The sequence below is a fragment of the Ursus maritimus genome, unplaced genomic scaffold, assembly GCF_017311325.1.
Source record: "Ursus maritimus isolate PB19 unplaced genomic scaffold, ASM1731132v1 scaffold_21, whole genome shotgun sequence".
NCBI lineage: Eukaryota > Metazoa > Chordata > Mammalia > Carnivora > Ursidae > Ursus > Ursus maritimus.
The window spans coordinates 45,455,374-45,477,694 of NW_024424564.1; the positions used below are offsets into that span (position 1 = coordinate 45,455,374).

Below are 22,321 nucleotides of genomic sequence, written 5' to 3' on the forward strand. Positions count from 1 at the left end.
AAATATATGGCTCAACTTGACCCCCGAGGACCACAAGAAAAGTCACCCCGGATGACCACAGGTCCAGAGGTGGGGGTCTCGGGCAGCATCGTCGGTCAATAAGCCACTCAGCGCACTGTGAAGGCAATCCCGCTTCAGTGGGCAAGACCGCATCTCACTGCTAAGGGAGGTGTCTCGCAGACGCCTCAGCATCACCAGGTGGAGGCAGGACAGGCAACGTTGGGGGGCACCTGGTGGTTTAGTTGGTCTGCCTTTAGCTCAGGTCATGATCTCAGGTCCTTCGATGTACCAGGGTCAGACGTTAGCATTTGTTCTGACAGCAAGTGCAAACTCTGTCTTTTAAACCAATCTCATTCCTTCCTGATCCTCTGAGCAACCGGATTCCTACAATCCAGACGCCTAGGGGCCTTTTAAATACTTCGCTGCTGAATTTTTCACAGCCCTACTGAGATTTTTCGCTCCCAGAAGGGCAGTGGGGACGCCACAGCATCTGAACGTCAGGGCCCTCATCCTCCTGCATCAGCGGTAGAACCAAGGGTCCCTGGCATCCAGTGTCCTGTGGCTGAGGCCGGCACGGGCAACTCTCCACATCCCCGTGCATCGTGGGAGGGGGAGGGACGGTTCCCGGGTCCCACGGTCTTCGATCTGAGAGGCTGGCCCCACCAAGGGCCCTTCCTGCTGGATGGACGATGACTTTCAGAGAATGCCGAGACCAGAACCAGGGCGGCTGATCTATTGCTCCTCGCGATACCCCACGCTAACTATCCGAAGGCCTCAAACCTCACACCCTGCGCACCCCTGCCTCCCGTGGGACACTGCAGAGGCTTTGCAGTTCCCAGTTTTGGTCTCTAACAGGATGCATAAAGGATGGTGAGAAAAATAAAAAGCCGTGGAGATGAGCATTATTCCACTCACCGAGGATTAGGAAGCCTGGATAACAAGACTACTTGCTTTGAGTAGAGCCTGCAACAACAGCCTCTTTCCAGCTGGTTAGATTCCTGCCTTGGCCCCAGGCCTGGCTGCGGCAGTTTGTCTACCTGGGGGCCCTGGAATTCCCCATGCCGTCCCTTGGTCCCCAAATCCTAGCGTGCTGGCATGCATCTTCTCAGGCTAATACGCCATCCAGTACGGGGGGGGGGGTTCTGGGTGAGGCTTGCACCTTGAATCCCCCCAGGCACCCCACCTCCTTCCTCAACTTCCCACACTGCTCGCCTGGCACAGAAGAACAACAGGCCCGTGGAAAGAAATTAAGGGCTCGATTCCTTAACGCTGGGGAAATCCCCGATACCGCCTTCTCTTTAACCCCAGCGCAGAAAATCCCTGGCCATGAGTCCTGAGGGACAACTAGACCAGAAAGCTAAGTGAGGCTTTTCTCGCCTTCTCCCCAGAATCCAATGGCTGGGCTGGTGAAGCCACAGGAACAAGGATGGCCAGGAGCCCCCTCCCAGAAATAGGGCAGGATGAGGGACTGGGAGGAAAAGAAGTCAGGTGGAGTCTGGGAAAGAAAGAAGGAAGAGAGAATCACATGACTCCCTGGTGGGGAAGGGGAGGCCTTGAGGTGCTTGGCATTCCAGGAGGGAGGGAGCGGGGGAGGGAGGGAGGGAGGGAGGAGGAGGAGGAAGTCTGCAGCTTTCAGGGCTCAGTCCTCCTGCCACCAGAAAAACACAGCCACCTGTCCCTTCAATCCCGATTCTGGACACTGGCTGAGAACACACTTGTGTTCAGCCCAATGCCAGATGTACGAAGCGTCCCCGGGAGTCCCGGTGTGGTCTGCGGGGTGCTGAGGTCTGAGGAGGATGACCAGATGGGAGAGCGGGAGCCCAGTGAGCAAGGAGGAGGAGCAATGGAGGACTTGCTCCCCGAGATCTCAGAAGACAAGCCCATCGGGAGGGGAAGTCAGGCCTCCAGAGCCCAGGCAAGCCCCACGTGAACACGACAAAGGTACGATGCATCAGTCCATATTTATTGAAGCCGTCTGTAGAAGACAAGATTGGGAAAGCCACATGGATCAGCAATACACTGTCCCCCACCCCCCCCAAGTGATGAGGACGCTGAGGCTCAGAGAGGCAGTGTCTCTTTGCCCCAAGCTGGTCCATCTCCTCGACATATGGCAAGGTTCCTTGACCTGTCACTGGCATCTGCTTTCTCTTTTCTATTCAACACCACCAACCCCACCTTTTTTTTTTACTTATTTCAAATCAACCACTTTTCCAAAACCACCTTTAGAATTTCATTAGAACTTCAGTGGTCTCGCAGCACACGCCGCCCCCACAGAGCAACGACAACTTGCCAAACGTTCCCCCCACCCTTGTGCCATTGCATGAACCCCTCCCTCACTGGGCTCAGTACAGAAATGCCCAACTCCTCAACACCCCATCCCAAAACCTTTATTTTGCACTCTCTTCCCATCTAATAAGGAACCCACACATGTCCCTGCTCCCTGCCCTGCTGGGGGTCATGGAGTCCGGCCCTCCGTCAGACTTTCATAGATCTTGGTGAGTATCTCCAACTTGCGCTCCAGCTCCTGGGCATCCTGCCTCAGCTCTTCAGCTGACTCTGCCTTTGCCCCCTCCTTCAAGTGCCTTGAGTCTTTCATAAGGTTGTACACATCCATTGCAAGGAAGGCACCTGGGGTGACCGCACCCATGATCCGGGCTCCTTTGCTCATTCCCAGAGCAGTTCCTCCAAAAGCTTTCATCACCTGCCTGCCACTTCGAACTGAGACACTCTGACCTCTCATGATGCGCCAGGCCTTGTCTACTAGGCTAGGTTTGACTCTGGCGAGCTTGATGGCACGAACATTCTTTGCAATTTTTGGCAGGGCTTGAACGAATTTACCTGTTGAGAAAAAAAATTGGGGTATATTGTCATGCAGAAGCCTTGCAGCTATCTCCCCTCTGTCAAATTCACTTGATGTCAGGCGACTGGCTTGGGCTTGTGCGGACGACTCGCTTGAGTATTCCATGATGCTGGTAGACACTTGGGTCACAGCGGATACTGCTCCCAGCCCCGCTCCAGCTGCCGAGAGTGTCAGACTGGCCCCTGCGGTGAAAGGTGCCAGACCCAGACCAAGGAGGGTCAGGACGCCGGACGCAATGCCAGCGGAGCCGGCTACCATGTTGGAGCGGGTGCAGGTCTTGTGCACCCTGTCAACATCATCTGCGAGCTCGCGGAGCTTTCTTATACGCTCCTCAAGATCCAGTTTCACCTGGGGAAACACACTCAAAAGACCCTCCGTAGACAGCTGGTCTTCGGCCTCCATAACCAGCCTGTCCAGACCTTCACGGACTGCATCCGCCTCCTCCCTGCAACAGTGAAGGTCAAGAGATTAGAGAAAAGCTTATCTGTAAAGGGGGCTTCATTCCATCGATCCTACATAAACCACAGACCGTTTACTATAAATCAAATGGAAAAGAATTTTACAGATGTGAGGACCTTGTCTTGCAAAGTTAAACACACTCTGTACATTGCTCATGGTCCGTCACACATGGTCCATTGGGGAATAAGTCAGTCCATGTCAACTTAAGAAGCTCTTGAGTGGTGGGTACTGGATGAAGATGGCTTCACAGTCAAGGACAGGTCCACACAGTCAGGACCACTGTGTTTGTAGCCTGGGAACTCTGTAGATGATCAAAGGGACGTGGGTTGGAGAGGAAAGTTTTCATTAGGAGAATCTTCGTGTGTACTGAAGGACTAACCTCACCCACAGAGAGGTCTGCCCTTTGCCCTTGGCACTGAGAAGTGAACTCGAGGCCCCACCTAGGATGTCAAGGGTCCTAGAACGATAGGACTGCTTCCTTTGCCTGGGCCTTTGGCCACTGGCTAGACTCAGATATGATGTATGATGGGGGCTTTGGGTCATGTGCTGTCAGTTCTGACATAAGGAGGAACTAGAAACTCCTTAGTAACCTCCAGGGGGAGCTGAAGACGATAGGTCAGCCATTCGAGGAGCATGTGACTGAGCCCCAATAAAACTGTACACTGAGCATGGGCTGAAAATGACTCTCTCCTTGACCAAATGTTACCCGGGCTCGTCTCTGCCCTCCTCTGACTCGGCCTTGACCTTGGTCTTCGGTGCTCTGTCCTTGACAGCCTGTCATGCCCAGTCTTAGCAAGAACCCATTGAGTCAGGTTAGCAAGAATCCCCCCACCTTGATGTCTCCTCTTAGTGATTTCCCATCCCCTGCTCCTTGACTATAAATTCCTAGCTGTCTTCATGGTATACTGAGGTGAGCCCCATCTCTTTCCCCTGTGACAACACTCTTGACGCATAGGGCATGAATTAAGTCTTCTTTACCATTTTAATAAGTCTCACAATCATTGTTTATACTTTCACAGTGTGAGCTCCCCTGGTGGGCGTTGCTCCACGTGCATTGTCACACACTGAATACAGGACAGTAAGGTCTCCTGAGGACAACGGAAGCACTGGAAACCCTCTGGCCCAAGTGTCTCTGTGGCTGATGGGAACCTGTATCCTTCCCTGTAACACAGCGTAACTAACAGGGATAGCTCTTGCTGAGCTCAGTGAGTGCTTCCAGGGAATCATCCAATCACAGGGTGCTTTGGGACACCATCCCCAATTTGCAGTGGGTCCCAACAGTAAAGGCAGTCTTAGGGATTGTGCTCTCGGACTTTGCAGCTTGGCTAACTCTGGGCACTTGGAATTTAAGAAAACAAAACCTCGGAGTGAGAAGGCACCTTAACGAGCATTTTGCTTGGCACCCGCTCTCTTCCCCCAGCCTAATGTCCTCTGCTGGGCCCCAGCCACTGACCCAACTGACTGTGAGGGAGGACACCCACTACCCTGCTTCCCCTCAGACTCTCCAGCTCACGGCATGGACTCCCGAGCCACCACCCAGCACCCCGACCTCACAGGTGTCACCAGCCTAATTCACACCTAGCTGGTACCCCAAGGCCATGTGCAACTTTCCAACAACTCTTAAGGACGCAAGAGAATTTGGGAACCTTCTATATGAATCACTAATCCGGAAATGACCTGCATTCAGGCACTTTAGTGGAGGAAGTAATTCCCTCTTTGGAGGGGACCACTGAGGCTCAGAATCCCCCCAAAGAGTACAGAATTGGAAGCTGCCCCCTGGGGAGCTGGAAATTGTCACAAAGCCACACTGCCTCGTTCTATTGCTCTGGAGCTGCTTGCTCTATGTAGAAGAGAAGAGGCTTCCAAATGGCAGTCAAGAACCACCAGGAATCGGACATGTATGGAGGAAACACCCCCAGGGCCCCGTATGCCTGGTGGTGAGGAGATCAAAGAAGGGAGGGAAGAAATGCCCCCTCTCCCAATCATAGGAACTATGCCAGACCCTGGACTCCTCAGGTTTTGTGCCCTCGAGGGTCACTCAGTCCCAGCCCCGCTGCCCAAGCATACTAGTCCTCCAACCGGGAACCCCCATTGTCTTTCCTGACCACCAGCTCTGGCCCTGGTCCAGGTCTCCTGGGCCTTTGGACAGGATGACTGCACTTGGTTCCTCACCTTTGACCTTGCATTCATAATAAGGCCTGCGCCACCATCTTATCAGACTGAATTACTGTTTTCATTGAAAAAATGACAAATCTGAGACTCCAAGACATACAGCTCCAGAGCCCCAGAGCTGGGCAGAGATGGAGTCAGGATCCAACCCAGCTCGGTCCAGTTCCACTCCAGCCTCTGCACCTCGTGAGCCAGCAGGATCCTGAATGTTGGTAGAGCTCCATAGATGGGGAGGGAAGGCTCTAGTCCGAATCCCGAGGTTCACAGACTGAGGTGTTACTGTTCTTCTCACTTGTCCCAGAGGAAGCCGTGCTAGGCCCACATCTCCAGGAAGAAGACCCTTGGCCCCTGTCTCTTCTCAGCAATCTTCTAAAAAGTTAACATTAACTGAGCACCTACTATGTGCCAGTCACTAGGCTAAGCCCTTTACATGCATTATTTCCACTTCCTCAGGATAAAATGAGCAGATGAAGAGACCAAGGCAGAGACAGGTCTGCTCTGGGTTAAGGCCAAGGTCCCATCACCTGCCCTCTGCAGGTTTTGCCTCTTCTCAATCCGAGGCCATTCACTGCCAGCAAATGTCAGGGAAGACATATTCGTCATGGATTGTTGAGAAGGAACATACTCAACCCCAAGCCCAGGATACTACCCCGCACAGACCTGGGTGACCATCCCGGGGCATCCCTGGGCCGTTACCTGGACAACGTGGCCTTAGCCACGAATCTCTCCCAGGCTTCATGGTTGGTCAGCAAGAAGTGCAGTTCCTCTCGGCTCACTGAGTTCTGGAAACACTCAATGACTTCCTCGACAAGTGCTTCGCTCTCTAGATGGAAAGAAAAAAATGAAAGGTTGTTTAGTTTTTTTCCTTTTCCTGCTTCAGTAAGGGAGAGAGGAAACCAGGGCTTAGCTTGAGGAAAGCTAATCTCCCATTTATGGATTGGGGAGGGGGGCGGGGAAATAGCTTAGAGCCCGCCTCGGCAGGTGTATTGAGGTCAAGAGAATCCGTTCCTGCTCCACAGTCATATCTGGAAAGCAAGTGCTTATAGTGGGAACAGAGGGCAAATGCCCTCACATAGCCCTGGGGGGCCAGGGCATGCTGGGGGAGGGGAGGTTTCTATCTGGCAATGACAGGTTCCAGGTGAGGGGACACCAACAATACTTAGGGAGAACACACTTTGTAAGAGCCACTGGCTCAAATCACAGAAACACATTACATTTGATCCTCATAACAACATAAGGAAATATTCTCATTTTACAGGGAAGGTTAAGTAAGGCACTCCAGGTCACACAGGTGGGAGGTGGCAAAGACCAGACTGGGGTCTAGTTCGGTGGCGCATTGACCCTCACTGAGCACTCAGGCTGGCACCAGGGTGACAGCTGGAGGGAATGGCCTCTGTTGTGAAGCCTCACAGTCATCCTGAGCCATGCAGGGGGATTGGACAGGGCAAGAGGGCAGGAGAAGCCTCCAAGGTTGCTGGTCTACCTCTTCACCCTGTTCCGACTCAGGACCCCTTTCTTCCCTCCTTTCCCTTTTGCTATCCCCAGCCTCCCTGTGGACTGTCCTGGCCTCACTTTGGGCCATTTGATGGATTTGAAGGACGGCAGGGGAAGGGAGGAAATGAGCAGTCAGCCATGACCCTGAGAGGACAGGAGGGAGGGGTCCCTATAGACTCCTGTGTTGGGGACTCTCTTGACCTCTCTTGGGGGCTCAAGGAAGCTCTTCAAAGGAATGATTCCTCTGTAGCTTAACTCAGCTAGAGGCATCCCTGCAATTCCAGGAATCATCCAGAGAAGTGGAAGTTGACTACCTGGGCTGAGCCCATGTGCTCCTGAGGTCATGGTGCCAGCAGTGGGATCTGACAGTTTTCCCTACAGCTCGCGTCTGCGTCCCGCCTGGAAGGTGGTGTCGCTTTACCCCTGGCAAAGAGAGAACAAATCGTGGGGTCAAATGTGAGCCAGCTGTGGCAGCAGGAAGCAGCGAGGGGCCAGGTCTCTGGTGCTTCCCTCTGGGATGCTTACAAAAGCCAAAGTAGACTTTACCCGATGCGCTTGTCTGTCTACTGGCTTCTGCCAGCGGATATCTAAGGAAACTTACTCACCTCACTCCAGCTCACTCCGAAGCCACATCAGACTCCTGTCGTCCTATTGGGGCACAAGGAGAAGATAATCGGACAAGGAGACTGCCATCTGAGAAGTTATAGAAGCAATACAACCAAACACAGAAGAAAAGATGGTACAAATGCTCTGGAACTTCCTCAAGGTCAGGAACGTGTGTGTCTACTAATTGCTAAGAGCTAATACGGATCAAGTGTCTACCAGGCAGGGCTCCTTACGTGCTCCCTCACTGACCATCCTCACACCCCCAGGGGGTGGGTGCTCTTGTGGCTCCCACTTGAATGGGGAAGACAGCAGCACCTGAACTTAGGTTAGTCCACGTGTCCACAACAGTGCTAGACCCAGGACTTGAACCTGAGTGTTTCTGAATCCAAATCCCATGTTTGTGATGACTGTGCTCTATTCCCTTGAATATACAAAAACATTTATTCATGTACGGGTGATTTTTCAACATAACAGGGGTTACATGTACCAACAACATCCCTGTGCAGTCAAATTCATACATAACTTCGGACTTTCCCAACACTTAACCACTAATAACCTACTCTTGACCAGAAGCCTTACCAATAACATAAACAGCTGACCAACACATAGTTTCTATGTTATATGTATTACGTACTGTATTCTTGCAATACAGCAAGCTACAGAAAAAGAAAATGTTAAGAAAATCATAAGGAACGGTTGCCTGGGCGGATCAGTCGTTTAAGCATCTGCCTTCCGCTCAGGTCATAATCCCAGGATCGTGGGCTCAAGCCCCACAACTGGCTCCCTCCTCAGTGGGGAGACTGCTTCTCCTTCTCCCTCTGTCTCTCCTCCCTGCTCATGTGCTCGCTCTCTCTCTCTCTGTGTCAAATAAATAAAATCTTAAAAAAAAAAAAGAAAGAAAATCATAGGAAGAGAAAGTACATTTACACTAGTATACATATATTTAATGAAAAAATCTACATAGATCTCTGTTGTTCAGCTTGTGTTGTTCAAGGGTCACCTGTAGAAGTGTTTATTTGTAAATGACTCCTCTCATTCCACAATGAGGACTTGTATCAGCAACCAGTCTTTGTCTGGATCAATTTCCTGGTGTCACAGCTTCCCAAAGCCTGTGTCTTCCCAAAGCCCAACGTCCTCCTTGCTTCCACAAGATTCTTCATCCCACCGGGCCTGGAGTCCTGCGAGGTCATGGTACAACCCCACAGCCCTACTATGGATTGTCAAGCCTTCCCGATAATGCCCAGTTCTCTCTGCTGTCCTCCGCCAACTTTGAACCTTAGACTGCTTCTAATTCTTTATCTAAATGATACTGCAAAGAACAATCTCCTTGTAGAAAACTTTGCATTTTGCATTTGAGATTGTTTCCTTAAGACATTTCTAGAAGCAGGATGACTGGGTCAGAAAATATCGACATGTACAAATTTTTTCATACCTAGAGCCACACTGTTATGAAAAAAATTAAACCAATTCACATTCACACTCACACTACATGACACTGTCCACCATTCTATTCTTACCAGTTCTCCATCGTCTTTTTAAAAAAAACAGACCCTTACAGAGAGAGAATTTATTTTAGTTTTGTTCTTCTCTTGCCTTAGGAGATGAGGAAAGACAGCAAATGTTGATTAGGTTTAAGTATTATTTTTTTAGAAGAGTTTATTTATAATTCGTGAGAGACAGAGAGATTGAGACAACGAGTGGGAGGAGGGGCAGAGGGAGAAGCAGACTACCCATGGAGCAGGGAGCCCGACACAGGACTCGATTCCAGGACCCCAGGATCATGACCTGAGCCGAAGGCAGACGCTTTCCCGACTGAGTCACCCACGCGCCTTCAGCATTATTTTTTTTAAGTTTATTTATTTATTTTTTTAGTAATCTCTACACCCAGTTTGGGAATCAAACTCACAACCCCAAGGTCAAGAGTCCCATACTTTTCCAAATAAGCCAGCCAGGTGCCCCTAGGCACTCTTTGAAGAAGGCAAAAGAGCATTTATCAACTACCCCTCCTGAGACCTGACTGAAATGATAGTAAAGATATAAAAAAAACTAATGATAAGAGTGACTCACATTTGTGGCCTTTGCTCTGCACTGGTAATTGCTCCAAGACTTTACAAATAATAACCTGTATTCTTCCAATAATCATGGAGTTGTGTGTGTATCATTTGCTTCCCTGCTTACAGATAAGGAAACTAAAGCACAGATATGTGACTTGCCCAGAGTCAGAAATCTAGTAAGTGGTGAACTGGGTTCAAAGGTTCAAGGTCCTACCTGCTGGACTCAAGAACCCATACACCGTCTCTCCTCATTCTGCTACCAGTTTAAAAAGAGAATGGTCCAACAGGAGTCCAGAGGTTTAGACAAATGTTTGAAGGCAGACTGGATGGAGAATTGATAGCTCAATAGAGAAGACGAGAGGGAGGTACCATCAGAAAAACAGAAAGAGAACAAGGCAATAGGCAAGAAGAATGTTGTGCTAGGCAGAGCTTCAGAAAGGGAGACCGAAGATGAGAGGGAGGTGCAGGGAAGCAGAGGAAGGTTACCAACCCCTCACCTGATCCTATATTCACAGCAGTCTAGGTCTACACCAGATGGGGAAAAGCAGAACTGAGAGACTCTGGATAAAATACCTGTCTTCTGGTATCTAGGGGGCCCTCATCCAATCACACTTGAGGGAAGCCGGTCAGTCAACTTTCCTCTCTGTAAATATGAATGGGCAATCAAGGGTCACATATATAAGAAAGATGAAAAGATGGAAAAGGTGACTAAGGTAAATAAAAAATGACTCCAGAAGGGGCACCTGGCTGGCCCAGTTGGTAGAACATGCAAGTCTTGATCTCAAGGTTATGAGTTCAAGCCCCACAGTGGGCATAGAGCTTACATTAAAAAAAAAAAACCCACAAAAATCAACTGGACTTAACAAACCTCAAAAACAATGATACCAGAAGAAACACGTAATTTTGATTATAGGGAATAATTTTTTAAAACTTGAACCAATATCCTCAGGGAGATTAGAAAAGTGTTGTCTTCATAAAATGAGAACAGGGTGCAGTAAAAAGGGAAAAAAATAATGAGAAAAAAAGAGATCTTAGGAATTAAAAAGTGATTGACAAACTAAAGAAGTCTATGGAAAGGCTGGAAAAGTCAAAGAAAACTTCCAGAAAAGAAAACAAAAAGGTGACAAAGAAATGGAACTACATGAGGAATGACAAGTTACCATTGCTATCAATTCTTAGAAAATAACCTCAGAAAGAGCTGCAGAAAAGAAAAAGTGTGTGTGTTTACGGGGTGAGGTAGAGGATAATAACCAAGACACCAAGACACAGAAAGATAGGAGGTCCAGGAAACAGGAAAATTAACATAGACAGAAAGGAGTCCAAGGACTACAGCTGGGCATACTGAAGGCTTACAGAGCATCCAGCCCAGAATGGAATACGAAGTGAAGAGTTCTATGGGGAAAGGAGACTTATAATAATATATTTGGTATAATACTTAATATAATGCACAGTTCAAAAGAAAAGGAGGAAATGTTGAAGACAACATTACAAAGCATAAAAACAAAGGCAATTAGAAATCAGGAAAAACGAAAGCTGTCCAAGAAAGCATGTGCAACTGTATTTCACAAGCTAGCTCAACAGTAAACAAAATGGAAAATATCACACATATGTAAACCTCCTTGTTCAATTTTTAACTTCTAGAACAAAGGAGAACGTTTAAATATGAGAACGAAATGCACTTGTTGCCAATCAAAATGTAAATTAACGTACAATGGTAGAAGTTAGGAGGTGAAGCATTGAAGATCGGAGGAGGATTAGCCTGGGACCTGGGGCTGGAGCAGCAGGTTCCTCCTCATCTACATAACCTTGACCATGATCCTTTCCTTAAAGAGCTGTTTGGAGGGTCAGTAGATGGGCAGGGACACCCAGCCTCCCAGCTTACCAGGGAATCTTCCTCTGAGCTGAAGCACATCCAGGGGTTCTTACCTTGGAGGACCCGGCTGCGAGTCTGTGCGGTAACCACTCCCGGAGCCCAAAAATAAGGACCTAAAGGGAAACTGAAAGTATCCACTTCCAAGCAGCTCCTGATGAAACAAACACAGCTGGCCGGTCCTAGTGTCCTACCCACCCTCGGCTGCCCTGACTGCCTCAAAGGAACAGCCCCACACCTGCGTTCCTGGTCCTTCCCTGCTCAGCCCTCCTGCCACTGACAGACTGTGGGACCCCTCAGCAAATGAGTCTTCCCACAGACCCCCTGGGGGTTGTTCCCAGCCCCCTCTTCTCTGTCCCTCCCACCGCACTCCCCGGCGTGCCTGCCTTACACCTTTCTGTCCCCAACATGCCAGGTGCTCACAGCTGACTTGCCATAGTGCAGCCACTGAGTGCCACACCCCTGTGGCTTCCAGGCATTTGCTGATGTAGATCTTTCTGCCAGAAGCTCCTGCCTCTATCACCTGGAAAAACCATGCTCAGACTTCAAGCCCAAATCTGGCATCATCTCCTCTGAGAAGCCCTCCAGCACCCTCCCTGGCAGAGTCCCTGTGCCCTACTCTGCTCCCATGGCACCTGGGGGAGGGGCTTAAATCCCCTGTTGCAGTCACCCTGTCCCTGTCTTCCCCCCACCCCTTTGGATCTAATCAGGACTCTCTAGACTTGGTGGCCAAGTGCTGTTTGCAGTGATGCAGACGTTTGCGGGAGAGAGCTGAGGAAACGCTGCTGTTTTCTACCCGGCTTCTTTCTGCTTGATGACAGATGTCTTTCTCTCTAAAGGAGGACTCTTCTAGGAAGGCTAGCGTCAGGAAAGAGCACATGGAAATAGCCAGTGAGCCTGCTTCCCACGTGGTCCATGGCCAGAGCAGCCACGGTGGCCAGAGCTGAGTGTGTGCCAGGCGGTGTGGGGATACCAGCCACACAGGCAGGTCTGTTTCCCCCAGCAGCCCAAGGACAGAGGGGCCCCGGCAGAGATACAGAAGCTGAGCTGAAAAGGCCCCACAGCCTGGGAGAGCTGTAGCCACAGCACTGTGGTGGGCTTTTCTGCTTTGCCCTGGCCAAGGTGCTGGAGATGGCCTGCACCTCACACCCCGCCCCCACACGTGTGCACACGGAAGCCAACCTGACCCTTCCTCTGGGGGGAAGTCCCCGGCACATGCCCTTGGGGCATGGTGGCTCCTCCCCCAGCTTTGAGGGAGAGACAGAGTGACAGAATGATGATGCAAGAATAGCACTCCAGGGCTTGAGATGATCAACCCACAGGTGGGCCAGGAGCTCGGCTTGAATTTGCAGATGGGGAAAGCCAGGTGAGGGGACAAGTGGTGTCTTGGGTCCAACAACTCAGGGAAGGGGCCAAACTCAAGGGCACGTTGATGCTGTGACCTCTGAAAATGGGTTAAGGTTCTGTTTTATCCACCTCTCCTTGTTTGGTTATTTCTTGGTCACTTTTCTGCAACCTCCCTTCCTCCTGATTCGTCACCCTGTCTCTAGCGCACCCTGCGCGTGATGACCCGATGAAACCACTGTGAGAGGCAGAAGGCGATGCGATGTCCATTCGAGCTGCGGCCCGATGGGCTAATGTGCATGAGAGCGGATTGTGCACGGGATGGGCTCCCGGAACACAGCCCCGCAGTGTGGCAACCAGGCCGGGGCTGCAGACTCGTCAGGGGAGGGACAGGCATCTGCACTTCGGGAACATGTGGCGAGTCCAGCCCACTTGAGGACGCTAAAGATCTAGTGACTAGAAAATATGGCTCTACTTGACCCCCGAGGATCACAAGAAAAGTCACCCCGGATGACCACAGTTCCAGAGGTGGGGGACTCGGGCAACATCTTTGGTCAATAAGCCACTCACCGCACTGTGAAGACAATCCCGCCTCAGTGGGCAAGTCCCCCTCTCACTGCTGAGGGAGGTGTCCGGCAGACGCCAGGGCATCACCAGGTGGAGGCAGGGAGAGTCAGCCGACGGGGGCGCACAACCGGCACCCCGCCCAGTGTCTCCATCCCCTGGGGACGGGTACCTGGCTCAACAATGCAGGACCTTATGACTTGTGTTTCAGAGTAGGGACCCCACCTCCCGCTTCTCCCTCTGTCTATGGACAGTTTGGGGAGGGGGGGAGTAGGGGCTGGAAACTGGACATAGGACAATGGGGACTTCTGAAGTCATCAGAGTGGTTGGCAGACACATTTAAGGGGATTGCATCCATGCTGACAGCACCCGGTCGCTCCTGGGATGTGGAAGGGGAGCCACGGGTCTGGGTCACTTGTGACCAGCCTGCCAGCATCACCCAGTGGACCAGCCTATTTGTCTTTGCTCTGATCGGTGGTCAAATCCGGTCCTGAGTAGCAGCTGTCAACTTCAAGAAGGCTAAGAACTAAGTATTAAGATGGAAAAATCAAACCCACCGTCTTCTTGCATATTCCGACAATTCTAACGTTATTATTCCTGGCCTTCCCATTGCTTGTTCCTCCACACCTCTCTTGAACATGTCCCCTGTGTCCTCTTCAGTCCATTCCCCTCACTCTCCAGCCCCCTCCCTCCATATTCCAGGTTCCATGTTCCCTCTTCTCTTTGACATCCACCCCTACCCCCGGGCCATCTGCATGAACCCCTCCCTCCCTGGGCTCAGCTACAGAAATGCCCAACTCCTCAACACTCCATACCAAAAACTTTATTTTGCCCTTTTCCCCTCTAATAAGGTACCTCCATGTCTTTGTCCCACACATGTCCCTGTTCCCTGCCCTGCTCTGGGGTGATAGTGACAGCTCTCACTGAGCTCGGTGAGTGCTTCCAGGGAATCATCGAATCACAAGGTGCTTTGGGGACAGCCTCCACAATTTGCAGTGGGTCCCAACAGTAAAGGCAGTCTTAGGGATTGTGCTCTCAGACTTTGCAGTTTGGCTAACTCTGGGCACTTGGAACTTAAGAAAACAAAACCTCAGAGTGAGGAGGCACCTTAACGAGCATCTTGCTTGGCACCCGCTCTCTCCCCCAGCCTGATGTCCTCTGCTGGGGCCCAGCCACTGCCCCAACTGACTGCGAGGGATGACACCCAGTACCCCGCTTCCCCTCAGACTCTCCAGCTCACGGCATGGACTCCGAGCCACCACCCAGCAACCCGACCTCACAGGTGTCACCAGCCTAATTCACACCTAGCTGGTACCCCAAGGCCATGTGCAACTTTCCGACATCTCTTAAAGATGCAAGAGACTCTGGGAACCTTCTATGAATCACTAAACCGGAAATGACCTGCATTTTGGCAAGCTAGTGGAGGAAGTCGCTTTGGTGGGGACCTCTGAGGCTCAGAAATCCCCAAAGAGTACAGAATTGGCTGCTGCCTCCTGTGGAGCTGGAAGTTGTCACAAAGCCACACTGCCTCATTCTATTATTGGTCTGGGGCTGCTCTATGTGGAAGAGAAGAGGCTTCCAAATGGCAGTCAAGACCCGCCAGCAACCAGACAAGGTATGGAGGAGACACCCCCTCATGACCCTATATGCCTGGTGGTGAAGAGATAAAGAAGGGAAGGAAGAAATGTCCACTCTCTCATTCACAGGACCTCTGCTAGGTCCCTGGTCTCCTCATATTTGTGCCTTAGAGCGCCACTCAGTCCAGCCCTGCTCTCCAAGCCTACCTAGTCCTCCAACCCAGACCCCACCAACCCTGGTCTATCCTGACCACCAGCTCTGGCCCTGGTCCAGGTCTCCTGGGCCTTAGGACAGGATGACTGCACTTGGTTCCTCACCTTTGACCTTGCGTTCATAATAAGGCCTGCGCCACCATCTTATCAGACTGAATTACTGTTTTCATTGAAAAAATGACAAATCTGAGACTCCAAGACATACAACTCCAGAGCCCCAGAGCTGGGCAGAGATGGAGTCAGGATCCAATCCAGCTCAGTCCAGTTCCACTCCAGCCTCTGCACCTCGTGAGCCAGCAGGATCCTGAATGTTGCTAGAACTCCGTAGATGGGGAGGGAAGGCTCTAGTCCGAATCCCGAGGTTCACAGACTGAGGTGTTACTGTTCTTCTCACTTGTCCCAGAGGAAGCCGTGCTAGGCCCACATCTCCAGGAAGAAGACCCTTGACCCCTGTCTCTTCTCAGCAATCTTCTAAAAAGTTAACATTAACTGAGCATCTACTATGTGCCAGTCACTAGGCTAAGCCCTTTACATGCATTATTTCCACTTCCTCAGGATAAAATGAGCAGATGAAGAGACCAAGGCAGAGACAGGTCTGCTCTGGGTTAAGGCCAAGGTCCCATCACCTGCCCTCTGCAGGTTTTGCCTCTTCTCAATCCGAGGCCATTCACTGCCAGCAAATGTCAGGGAAGACATATTCGTCATGGATTGTTGAGAAGGAACATATTCAACCCCAACCCCAGGATACTGCCCTGCACAGACCTGGGTGACCATCCCGGGGCATCCCTGGGCCGTTACCTGGACAACGTGGCCTTAGCCACGAATCTCTCCCAGGCTTCATGGTTGGTCAGCAAGAAGTGCAGTTCCTCTCGGCTCACTGAGTTCTGGAAACACTCAATGACTTCCTCGACAAGTGCTTCGCTCTCTAGATGGAAAGAAAAAAATGAAAGGTTGTTTAGTTTTTTTCCTTTTCCTGCTTCAGTAAGGGAGACAGGAAACCAGGGCTTTGCTTGAGGAAAGCTAATCTCTCTATTTATGGATTGGGGAGGGGGGGCGGGGAAAGAGCTGAGAGCCCGCCTCGGCAGGTGTATTGAGGTCAAGAGAATCCGTTCCTGCCCCATAGTCATATCTGGAAAGCAAATGCTTATAGTGGGAACCGAGGGCAAATGCCCTCACATAGCCCTGGGGGGCCAGGGCATGCTGGGGGAGGGGAGGATTCTACCTGGCACTAACAGGTTCCAGGTAGAGGGGACACCAACAATACTTAGGGAAGACACGCTTTGTAAGAGGCACTGGCCCAAATCACAGAAACACACTGTATTTGATCCTCATAACAAAATAAGGAAATATTCTCATTTTACAGGGAAGGTTAAGTAAGGCACTCCAGGTCACACAGGTGGGAGGTGGCAAAGACCAGACTGGGGTCTAGTTCGGTGGCGCATTGACCCTCACAGAGCACTCAGGCTGGCACCAGGGTGACAGCTGGAGGGAATGGCCTCTGTTGTGAAGCCCCAGAGTCATCCTGAGCCATGCAGGGGGATTGGACAGGGCAAGAAGGCAGGAGAAGCCTCCAAGGTTGCTGGTCTACCTCTTCACCCTGTCCCGACTCAGGACCCCTTTCTTCCCTCCTTTCCCTTTTGCTGTCCCCAGCCTCCCTGTGGGCTGTCCTGCCCTTACTTTTGGGCCATTTGATGGATTTGAAGGGCAGCAGGGGGAGGGAGGAAATGAGCACCTCAGCCATGACCCTGAGAGGACAGGAGGGAGGGGTCCCTATAGATCCTGTGTTGGGGACTCTCTTGACCCCTCTTGGGGGCTCAAGGAAGCTCTTCAAAGGAATGATTCCTCTGTAGCTTAACTCAGCTGGAGGCATCCCTGCAATTCCAGGAATCATCCAGAGAAGTGGAAGTTGACTACCTGGGCTGAGCCCATGGGCTCCTGAGGTCATGGTGCCAGCAGTGGGATCTGACAGTCTTCCCTACAGCTCGCGTCTGCGTCCCGCCTGGAAGGTGGTGTCGCTTTACCCCTGGCAAAGAGAGAACAAATCGTGGGGTCAAATGTGAGCCAGCTGTGGCAGCAGGAAGCAGCGAGGGGCCAGGTCTCTGGTGCTTCCCTCTGGGATGCTTACAAAAGCCAAAGTAGACTTTACCCGATGCGCTTGTCTGTCTACTGGCTTCTGCCAGCGGATATCTAAGGAAACTTACTCACCTCACTCCAGCTCACTCCCAAGCCACGTCAGACTCCTGCCGTCCTGTTGGGGCACAAGGAGAAGATAATTGGACAAGGAGACTGCCATCTGAGAAGTTATAGAAGCAATACAACCAAACACAGAAGAAAAGATGGGACAAATGCTCTGGAAATTCCTCAAGGTCAGGAACGTGTGTGTCTACTAATTGCTAAGAGCTAATACGGATCAAGTGTCTACCAGGCAGGGTTCCTTACGTGCTCCCTCACTGACCATCTTCACACCCCCAGGGGGTGGGTGCTCTTGTGGCTCCCACTTGAATGGGGAAGACAGCAGCACCTGAACTTAGGTTAGTCCACGTGTTCACAACAGTGCTAGAGCCAGGACTTGAACCCGAGTGTCTCTGAATCCAAATCCCATGTTTGTGATGACTGTGTCTACTGCCTTGAATATACAAAAACATTCATTGATATACAGTTGATTTTTTAACAACACAGGGGTTAGGGGTACCGACTCCATCCCTGTGCAGTCAAATTCATACATAACTTCGGACTTTCCCAACACTTAACCACTAATAACCTACTCTGGACCAGAAGCCTTCCCAATAACATAAACAGCTGACCAACACATAGTTTCTATGTTATGTGTATTACGTACTGTATTTGTGCAATACAGTTAGCTACAGAAAAAGAAAATGTTAAGAAAATCATACGGAAGAGAATGTACGTATACAGTCCCGTCATATATTTAATGAAAAAGTCTGCATAGAAGTAGATCTGTGTTGTTCATACCTGTGTTGTTCAAGGGTCAACAGTATATGTGTTTATTTGTACATGACTCTTCTCATTCCACAGTGATGTCCTGCATCGTGAACCAGTCTTTGTCTTGATTAATTTCCCCGTTCCATACCTTCCCAAAGCCTGTGTCCTCCTTGCTTTTGCAAGATTCTTTATCCCCCAGGGCCTGGAGATCTGCTGAGTCCTGGGAAAATCCTTACAGCTCTGCTATGGACTGCTGAGCCCTCCAGAATGTGCCCACTTCTCTCTGCTGTCCTCCACCAACTTCGAACCTTACATTGCTTCGAATTCTTCACCCAATGATAGTGTGAACAACAATCTCCTTGTATAAAACTTTGCATTTTGCGTTTGAGATTGTTTCCATAAGACATTTCGAGAAACAGGATGACTGAGTCAGAAGGTATCACCACGTACAAATTTTTTCATACCTAGAGCCACACTATTACCAAAAAATTAAACCAATTCACATTCACACTCACACTACATGACAGTGTCCACCATTCCATTCTTACCAGTTCTTCATAGTCTTTTTTAAAAAAAACAGACCCTTATAGAGAGAGAATTTTAGTTCTGTTATTCTCTTGCCTTGGGAGATGAGGAAAGACAGCAAATGTTGATTACATTTAAGCATTAATATCTTAAGTTCACTTTTTTTTTTTTGGAATCTCTATACTGAATTTACAAATCAAAATCACAACCCCAAGGTCAAGAGTCCCATGCTTTTCCAAAGAAGTCAGCCAGGTGCCCCTAGACACTATTTGAAGAAGGCAAAAGAGCATTTATCAAATATCCCACCTGATACCTGAATGAAATGATAGTAAAGGTACTTATAGGTATAAAAATAACTAATGATGAGAGTGACTCACAGTTGTGGCCTATGCACTGCATTGCTCATAGCTGTAAGACTTTACAAATAATAACCTATTTTCTTCCTATAATCATTGAGATGTGTATCGTTTACATTCCTGTTTAAAGATAAGGAAACTAAAGCACGGACTATGTGATTTTCCCAGAGTCAGAAATCAAGTAAGTGCTAGCCTGGGTTCAAACCTGCCTCCTGGACTCAAGAACCCACACACTGCATCTCCTCATTCTGCTGCCAGTGGAAAAGAACAGGAGTCCAGAGCCTTAGACAAATGTTTAAAGGCAGATTGGATGGAGAACTGATAGCTGAATAAGGAAGAGAGAGGGAGGTGCCCTTAGAAAAACAGAGTGAGGACAATAGGCAAGAAGAATGATCTGAAGGCAGAGCTTCAGAGAGGGAGACCAAAGATGAGAGGGAGGTAGAGGGGAAGCAGGAAGAAGGTTACCAACCCCACACTCGATTCTATATTCACAGCAGCCTAAGTCTACCCCAGAGGGGGAAAAGCAGAACTGAAAAACTCCAGACAAAATACCTGTCTTCTGGCATCTAGGGGGGCCTCATCCAATCACTCTCCACGAAAGCCTGTCACTTAACGTACCTCTCTCTTAACTACAAATAGGCAATCTAGGATCCGATCTATAAGAAAGAGGACCAGATGGAAAGGGGGGCTAAGATAAATAAAAAATGACTCCAGAAGGGGCGCCTGGCTGGCTCAGTCAGTACAGATTGCAACTCTTGATGTCAAGGTTATGAGTTCAAGATCCATGTAGGGCATAGAGCTTACTTTAAAAAAAGAACAACAATAACAAAAATCAACTGGACTTAATAAACCTTAAAAACAATGATACCAGAATTAATACATAATTTTGATTATAGGGAATAATTTTTTAAACCTTGATCCAGCGTCCTCAGGGAGATTAGAAAGGTGTTGTCTTCATAAAATGAGAACAGGGTGCACTGAAAAGGGATTTAAAAATTATGGGACAAAAAAGAGATCTTTAAAAAAAGTAATGGCAAACTAAAGAAGTCTAAGGAAAGGTTGGAAAGGTCCAGGAAAACTTCCAGAAAATAAAACAAAAAGGTGACAGAAGAAATGAAACTAAATGGGGAATGACAAGTTACCATTTGTTATCATTTCTTAGAAAATGACTTAAGAAAGAGCCGCAGGAAAAAAAAGTTTGTGTGTTTATGGGGTAAGGTGGAGGATAATAACCAAGAGACAGAAAGTTATGAGGTCCAGGAAACACAAAAATTACCAGACAGGAAGGAATCCGAGGAATACAGCTGGCACACAGCAGGCCTAGAGAGCAACCAGCCCAGAATGGAACAAGAAGTGAAGAGTTCTATGGGGAAAGAGGTCTAGATACAATACTTACACAATGCACACTTCGAAAGGAATGGAGGAAATGTTGAAGGCAACAATGCAAGAGGTAAAAACATAGGCAATTAGAAAATCAGGAAAAACTAAAGCTGTACAAGAAAGCATGTGCAACTGTATTTCACAACTTAGCTCTACAGTAAACAATACTGAAAACATCACATATATGTAAACCTTCTTCTTTGATTTTTAACCTTTAGAACAAAAGAGACCATTTAAATATGAGAACTAAATGCACTTATTTCCAATATATAAATTAAAGTACAATGATAGAAGCTGGGAGGTGAAGCATTGAAGAGAGGAGGATTAATATCTTCATTGTATAAAGTGGGGAGTCCAAAAATACTGGCAGCGACTGAGAGGCTTTAAAAAAAAAAAAAAGACACAAAGGTGTAAGTAAATTCCTTACGACTAGAAAGGTTTCTAATCGAGGACATAAAATTAGTGATAGCATGGGGCGCCTAGGTGGCACAGTGGTTAAGGTTAAGCGTCGCCTTCGGCTCAGGGCGTGATCCCGGCGTTCTGGGATCGAGCCCCACATCAGGCTCCTCCGCTATGAGCCTGCTTCTTCCTCTCCCACTCCCCCTGCTTGTGCTCCCTCTCTCGCTGGCTGTCTCTATCTCTGTCAAATAAATAAATACATAAAATCTTTAAAAAAAAATTAGTGATAGCATGATATGAGGACACGCTGGGGAGGTGTGTAAGAAAAAGTATAAAAGTAAGTGAAATCAGAGAGAAAAAGATGGCGGAGGAGTAGGGGACCCCATTTTCAGCCGGTCCCCTGAGTCGAGCTGGATATGTACCAGACCATCCTGAAAACCCACAGAATCAGGCTGAGACGCAGGAAGATACATCTGGATCTCTACAAATGAACATCTCCAGCGCTGAGTATTGAGGTACAAAGCGGGGAGCTGTGAATCCACGCACAGATATCGGAAGATAAATGGAAGGGGGAGGGAGCCACCGCGTTCGGGCACCGGGAAGCGGTAGCCACCTGCACGGGGGAGCGGGGCGGACTCTCGGAGGGCACCCGCAAGAGAACAGACTGAGACCGTGAGCTCGGGAACACGTGCGCCCAGACTGAAAACCAGAGCTCCGCAGCGCACACTCGAACTAGACTGAAACCAGAGCTCCGGAGCGCTCACTGGAACAGGACTGATGACCCGGGGCTCAGGAGCGCGCGCGCGACCACACTGAAAACCGGAGCTCCGGAGCGCTCACGAACCACACTGGAACAGGGAGTTCGGGAGCCCGTGCAGGAACCGGGGGGCTGCTGGCAGTGTTAGAAGCACAAAGGACAGAGACTTTTGGGCCCTGGAAGTGAGGGCTGGGACACAGGCTGTGGGGCGCACAACCCAGGACGCTGCAGGGTTTTTGGCAGCACCGACAGAAACAGAGTTAAAGTGTCCAAGAGAGCTCAGTGGAGAGCAGACTGTGATCTCTCTGTTCTGAGACAGAGGCTAGGATTTGGCCATTGCTGCTCTGACTCTCAGAAGATCCACAGAAAACCACCAGGGAAACCTGCCAGAGAACAAAAGCCCGGAAATAGCAGCTCACGGTGTGCCCATCCCCATCCCCCCTCACAGGGGACACGGAGACTCTACCCAAATAGGGTTGCCTGAATATCAGCACGGCAGGCCCCTCCCCCAGAAGGCAAGCTGAAAAATCAAAAAGCCCACATCCCTAAGGTCCCTATAAAACAAGTGCACACTGCTTGGGTCCTGGTGAATAATTTGGGCTCTGGGCAACCCCGCAACCTCTTCTCATCAGAACGACGAGGAGGAGAAATCCCCCCCAGCAAAGAAAAGATAATGAGTCTGTGGCCTCTGCCACAGAAATGATGGATATGGATATAACCAAATTGTCAGAAATGGAGTTCAGAGCAACAA

The 22,321-nt window shown here is 49.6% G+C and overlaps 1 protein-coding gene across 9 annotated transcripts in view; it reads right to left on the bottom strand.

Annotated features, from left to right (window-relative positions):
* Nucleotides 1-1,942: 1,942 nt before the first annotated feature.
* Nucleotides 1,943-22,321, bottom strand: part of LOC103676427 (apolipoprotein L3) — a 28,960-nt gene continuing 8,581 nt past the window's right edge. For 3 of the 9 annotated variants that reach the window (XM_040637465.1, XM_040637464.1, XM_008705602.2), the window contains 7 exons: nt 17,416-17,458; nt 17,125-17,233; nt 16,009-16,135; nt 7,588-7,630; nt 7,297-7,405; nt 6,185-6,311; nt 1,943-3,305 (listed from right to left, as the gene is read on the bottom strand). In XM_040637465.1, the coding sequence (XP_040493399.1) occupies nt 2,456-3,305; nt 6,185-6,311; nt 7,297-7,327 (1,008 nt within the window). In that variant the 5' untranslated portion in view covers nt 7,328-7,405; nt 7,588-7,630; nt 16,009-16,135; nt 17,125-17,233; nt 17,416-17,458 and the 3' untranslated portion in view covers nt 1,943-2,455. Of the gene's footprint in view, nt 3,306-6,184; nt 6,312-7,296; nt 7,406-7,587; nt 8,304-10,139; nt 10,159-10,215; nt 10,374-11,524; nt 11,667-16,008; nt 16,136-17,124; nt 17,234-17,415; nt 17,459-22,321 lie in introns of those variants that run through there. The other 6 variants (XM_040637463.1, XM_040637462.1, XM_008705606.2 and 3 more) reach the window with 6 other exon arrangements.